Source organism: Ctenocephalides felis, unplaced genomic scaffold (assembly GCF_003426905.1).
Source record: "Ctenocephalides felis isolate EL2017-DRISC unplaced genomic scaffold, ASM342690v1 CF-g0.4_SCAFFOLD_00845, whole genome shotgun sequence".
NCBI classification, from domain to species: Eukaryota; Metazoa; Arthropoda; class Insecta; order Siphonaptera; family Pulicidae; genus Ctenocephalides; species Ctenocephalides felis.
The window spans coordinates 4,359,120-4,365,365 of record NW_020536999.1 but is presented as its reverse complement, the minus strand read 5'-3'; the positions used below and the strand labels follow the sequence as shown (position 1 = coordinate 4,365,365).

General features: G+C 30.0%; 1 protein-coding gene across 1 annotated transcript; it reads left to right on the top strand.

Moving 5' to 3' along the window:
* The first annotated feature begins 262 nt into the window (after window positions 1-262).
* On the top strand, window positions 263-5,424 carry LOC113370231 (aquaporin-4-like). Its single transcript, XM_026610906.1, has 4 exons — window positions 263-268; window positions 3,035-3,178; window positions 5,185-5,286; window positions 5,368-5,424. The coding sequence occupies exons 1-4, from the start codon at window positions 263-265 to the stop codon at window positions 5,422-5,424; spliced, it is 309 nt and encodes a 102-aa protein (XP_026466691.1).
* Window positions 5,425-6,246: the final 822 nt, after the last annotated feature.

Genomic DNA, 6,246 nt, shown 5'->3' with positions numbered 1-6,246 from the left:
TAATACTGTCAAAATGTCTTGCATTTGCTGTGCATTCGGGCTTTTTACACATAAACTCCAACGTCACTCGTATGTTATGAAGCCGAGTCAGAAAGTCCCTGTTATCTGAGATCGTTTTTTTTTACATTTGTGCGAATTCTAAGTTCGGTTTTCTATCTGACATCCCGAGTAATACGCCTGACTGCACACCAACTGCATGGCTTTTGTCAATATTTAGTATGGAAAGTTCTTCATAACATGTGTTATATATTTGCCTTCAGCGATGGAGGTAATTTTGATATTTTGAAACACAACACAAGTTTTATAAATTTATTACAGAATATATATATTATACAGAACTTCATTAAAGGTTATTGTAAGGTTATGTGTTTCTTGACGTACAGATAGAGAGAGACTGTCCCTTGTGTTAATTGTAGAGGTCTTCTGTCCAGCCGGAAATATATAGTCCATAGAATGTAGAGTGGAACTCGAGAGATGTAGAGTCCATAGAGTAATAAATATGATAGTATGCACATAGAGGCATAAATGTGACGCTAAATAGATAAGAGTGTCGGCGCATAACACATGGTATTGCCATAACATTTTTCTGTTATGCGCCAGAGTTACGCCAACTTCGGTAATGTCTTTCTGCAGTATTACCCGTATCTCCCGGTCTCCCCTATCGTTTTCAACTCCGATCTCTCATGATCTACGATCTAGAGATGGTTCAATTAACGCATCATCCTATCATCCTGGCCTCATCCTCATTTTTCATGCAGAATTAACATTTCGCATTATAAAGTTTAATAATCCAATCGAGGCGACAGATAGAGTCACGATTCTGACATATCATTCAATGGAACTATAAGAATTCAATTCTTATAGTTGTTGTTGTTATCATTGGTGGTCGAGGAGAGGTTTAATAACTGATTTTTGATTCAATTCTTATAGTTGTTGTTGTTATCATTGGTGGTCGAGGAGAGGCAGTGGCGTAACTAGACCCTCCGGGGCCCGTGGCAAAGTCATCCGATGGGGCCCTATCGTGGTACTCAATTTTTAATTTATCTAATTTTGTTTAATAAACATAGTAGTCATTTACACGCTGTTTTACTACTAGCTAAAACAATTTTTAATGAATTTTATCAAAATTAGCAAACCAACTTGGACTATTTTACTAAACTATAATTTATATTTTATGGCTTTAAATTATGAAATTATAACAAAGGTAGAAAAGTAAAGTATTGATTTAGAGGTATAATTATTATTTAGTGGTAATTATATAAAAATAACAAAACACATAAAACTTAATTTTTGTTGAAAATCAAAAACGAAATATCAGTGAATATTTTCAACGTTAGAATAAATGGAAATTAAAATTAAACGTATTTTTTTAATGAAAATTCAATCCATTTCAATACCTTTTGGACGATTTTTTTAACGAAGATGAAGACATTTGTCATCTAGCTTCTTCTTGAAGAAACAAGAGTTAACCCTGCATCTATTCAAATTCCGCCTCTGTTCAAATTTCCCTGGCAAATGGTTCAGAATCTAAACAAAAGTTTTTTTTATGGTGCTGATTTATTAAATAATGATTTTAAAATTTGTTTATTCTGAATTTCTAATATGTCTTTTTTATTTAAACAAATTATAGAGCTTTTATTTAATAGATCAGTATCATTGAAAACTTCTATTGTAGCAAAATACTGAAATTTGGAACATATTAATTCATCGGAAGAAACGAGATTTAATTTGTTTAATATTAATGTCCAATATTCGATATATTCACTTTGAACAAACTTCCAGTATCTTGAATATGAATTCCCAAAGCTAACGAGTTTTAAAAAATTCATGATTGATAAATCATTTTTCTACTACACTAGTGGCGTCTAATATTAAATTTTCAAATTCATATCAATAATTTTCTAATTCTTAACTAATTTTTAAATTTAAGCTTATAGCGCTTTAGATGCTGTGTCGATAGTAGTAAAATATTACAATGGAAAACCCATAATAAAATAATTGTAGTTTGCAAACTTCTTTTTATGTGAAATAGTTTCATTTTGGATTTCAAAAAAACAACGAGCGTAAGCAGAAATTGATGAAAAATCTAAAGCAAAACAATGATTTATAAAAAATTAAATAACTTGGACGTAGTTATCGAGCGGTATTGAACTTCAACTTGTGATCTAATGCTTTAAGAGAATTTATTTTTGCTGCAAAATATTTGAAAAAGATTTTAAAACTTTGTATGTGCTCACGAATACGATGATATTCAAAATTAAAACTAAAATTAAATAAAAACTTTAGGACAGAAGTGTCTACCAGACCTGTCACTATTGTTCCTAGAGACAGAATCATTACAAAATCTAAAGATCACTTAATAATTCAGTTTTTCGAAAAAAGATAAGGTGAGAATATTTTTATCTGAAATCATTTATGAAAAATTCAGGAAATTATAGAAAATTAGATAGATAAATAATTAGAATGATAAATAACTATTCTTCTAATTTTATGTATTTTAATAATTTGTGATAAAAAGTTTCTTCTTAAGGGGCCCCCAAACAAATTTTGATATGAGGCTCCGCGAAGGCGCGCTAGGCTCCTGATATTGAGAAAAGAGTTCTTCACGTGTTCGTTTTTTATATTAAAAGTCGACAAAGTATAAAATTATTACATATATACAATGCTAAATTCATTAATTCATTATTGATATCATATTATATATAATACTTTCGCTGTGTGGCGGCGACTTCTGTGGTTTTAACTAACTAAATATTCGGCCGAATGTAAGTTCTATTCAAGCCTGAACTCCGACTTTGAACTTACAAAATATAAAATATAAGTTTCAAGTGAAATAAAATTTATTTCCTGGGCCGGGGCACCCTTAGGTCGGGAGCCTGTGGCATTTTGCCACCCACGCCACCCTATAGTTACACCACTGAGGAGAGGTTTAATAACTGATTTTTGATTCAATTCTTATAGTTGTTGTTGTTATCATTGGTGGTCAGGAGAGGGTCAATACTGATTTTCATTTGTATTTGTTTTTTGTTTTCAGTTCACTGCCCATGTGAGCGGAGGTCATGTCAACCCCGCCGTGACTGCCAGTATGCTCGTCACCGGACAGATCGGATTAGTAAAAGCGATGTGCTACGTGGCGGCGCAGTGCGTCGGGGCGATTGTGGGGGCGTCTATCGTACACGTAAGTAGATAGATAGATATATTTTTTTTTATATTTATACAACACAATTGTACAATTATAGATATTATATGGTACATAACTTAAATTAATAGATAATAATACATACAATATAAAAATGAAATATAATTTAAAAAAACAAGTGTTCACTTAAAATCTTATTCTAATTTTCACAGAATAATTACTGAAAGTTACACTTGCTCTTTAAAAAATGTGTTGAGTAGTTTATAAAATTTCCTAGATAGATAGACAAGTGGGGCGCATGGCATCGTGCCTTAAGGCAAATTGCTGGAACTTCCCGTACCAAAAATTAAGTTTTTTATAAAAGATTAAGTTTTTTTTAAAACTTTGAAAAAAATCGATTTTTGAGATTTTTTAAATTTTTGAAAAAAAATCACCTATTTGGAAAATATGATTTTTTTATACTTTGAAATATCATGAAAATTTTACCCGTAGGGTAAGTTATAGTAATCGCAAAAAAAATCGAAAATGAAATTTTTTATATATCTTTATGTTTCAGAGTTTCTGAACATTTTGGCATACCTTAGAAAAAATGGATGTATGTGTGTGTGTGTGTGTGTGCGGATACAAATTTTCGCCGACGATTTCGGAAACACCGATCAACCGATTTGGATAATTCAAAAAACATTCGATTCGTATTGATAAGGAGACGTGCCGATTAGTTTTTGGCAAAGGCAGGTCTAACGGTTCGGAGATACGGGACAGAAATCATAAAATATTTTATAGAGATTTTATTAATGTGTACACATTTTGTGTCTTTTTTTTGGATTCCGTAACAAGATTTTTAATTTTAAAATTCAAGTATATGGTTCAAACAAATGTTCTCGAAGTTTTCGACAGTATGGAATAACCGATTTGTGTGATTGAAAAATCATTGGGTTCGTACCCGATCACGAGACGTTTTTGCAAAATGTACGTCTAGCCTTTTCGGAGGTGCAAACGGTTATGCAGTTTTTGAGAGAATGAATCATACGAATAAAATAATTCAAAATACATTTTGCTTGAGTAGACGGTGTGCAAAAAATGCTTTTACAGAAAATTTCGAAATTTTGAAAATTGTCAAAAAATCAAATTTTCGAAATTTTTCATCTAAAAAAAAATTAAATTTCAAAAAATATCACAATTAAGAAAAATCGATTTCTTACATTACATACATTAAAATATGAGAATTTTTCGAAATTTTCAGAAAAATCGCATATATTCAAAAATTTCCAAATTGTCAAAAAATTAAAAAAAAACTTTTTTAAAAAAAAAATCCAAAAAATCAAACATATAAAAAAATTTTGAAAAAAAACTAAATTATCAAAAAAATCTAATTTAAACAAAATTGAACAAATTTCATGTAAACATACACATAAGTTATTTGTAGAATACGCTCGTACCCTAATTTAATAAGCACCTCTAAATTTACAGTATGTATTCATAATAAATAATCTATTTGAAAACAGTTATTGATTATTTTCATTCATCAAATGTTTGATTAAGGTAGGAGAAGTTCCAGCAATTTGCCTTAATGCACGATGTCATGCACACAACTAGTTCACCAATTAATTTGCTTGTAACTAGAGTGTTTCCTTTTATTTTATTTGGATTTGCTCATCAGCAGAGTTCGCTTTTCCATTTTAGCTTCAATTACATCATAGTCTATAACACTTTGGTACCTTATTAAATTTTAGCTATAAATCTTATTTGATTTTTTAATTTAAGTGTATTTTTTGCATTTTGAAATACATGTATTGGAAAATCAGTTCGTTAAAAATAATGATAAAGAGCACAGTAGACTCTCTGTTGAGCGCGAAAAACACTAAAACAGGGTAAGGCACATTTGCTCTATGTTTACATCCCATGGTCACAATTTTATCAGCAAACATTTTGAACAACAACATTACTTCAAGAACAACAAATTAGCGAATATTATTTTAAACTACAAAATTTTAGACTACATAATATTTAGTCAAATATTATTTTAAACAATCCTTTCCCTTCAGGCTATAGATCCAGTTAAAGACGGTTTAGGCTTAACCCAACCCGGTTCAGGAGTTTCCAGTGGTAACGCTGTCGCTGTCGAGCTTTTAGTCACATTTATATTGGTAAGATAATTTTAATTTTGAAATATAAGCCAAATAAAGAGATTTTTATATATATTTTTTATATTTTTATCCCTAAATTAGGTTATGACTGTCCATGCCGTTTGCGACAGCAACCGCGAGGATATCACTCCAGAATAAACGCGCCCGCAGCCATAGGTCTGGCTGTTCTTTGCTGTCATATCGGATTTGTGAGTAAAAAAAACTTATAATTGTAACCGAAATATTTAAAAAAAAGAGTGCGCATAAGGTTCACACGCGATTGAAGTAAAACTTATTTGCTACTGTACGAGATGGCATTTAAGTTAGAAATAAATACATCATATAACAATTTTGAATAATATTCATTAGTGATATGGTAACACTCGTAATGTACGCATTTATTAGTATCAAACATTATACATACTTATATATAGTATGAATTATAAATATATATTATAACATTAAAAATATGTATAATATTTAAAAATAATAATGTAATTCAAGTCATACTTCAAATATGACATGATCGGTTTTTATTGTAATTAGCATTTAGAAATGAAACTTCATCAGAGAAATGAAGTAATTGCTGATTATAAATCTTTTAATATTCGTTCACACAGTGGATTACGTTAAACAATGCCTAAACAAATATTGTTTTCGCAACTTCACTCATCATGTAATAATTGTGTTGGAAGAACTCATCATGTAATTGAAATTAACATACATTCATTGACTGCTTGTATTTTTTTTACTTTTTCGCTGGCGATATAATCTCATTCTTTGAACAACTGTAATATGTGTCTGTCTAGAAAATATTTTCCATTTCAATAACTTCCAAGATTTATAAAAACTACAAATAATATAGAAATAATTTCTAATCGATTAACTTATGTTTAGTACACAGCACAAATGTTCAATTTGTTTTATTATTTTCAAGAAACGGGGGTAAATATTCTTCTGATTCAGGCATTTTTCATTAAA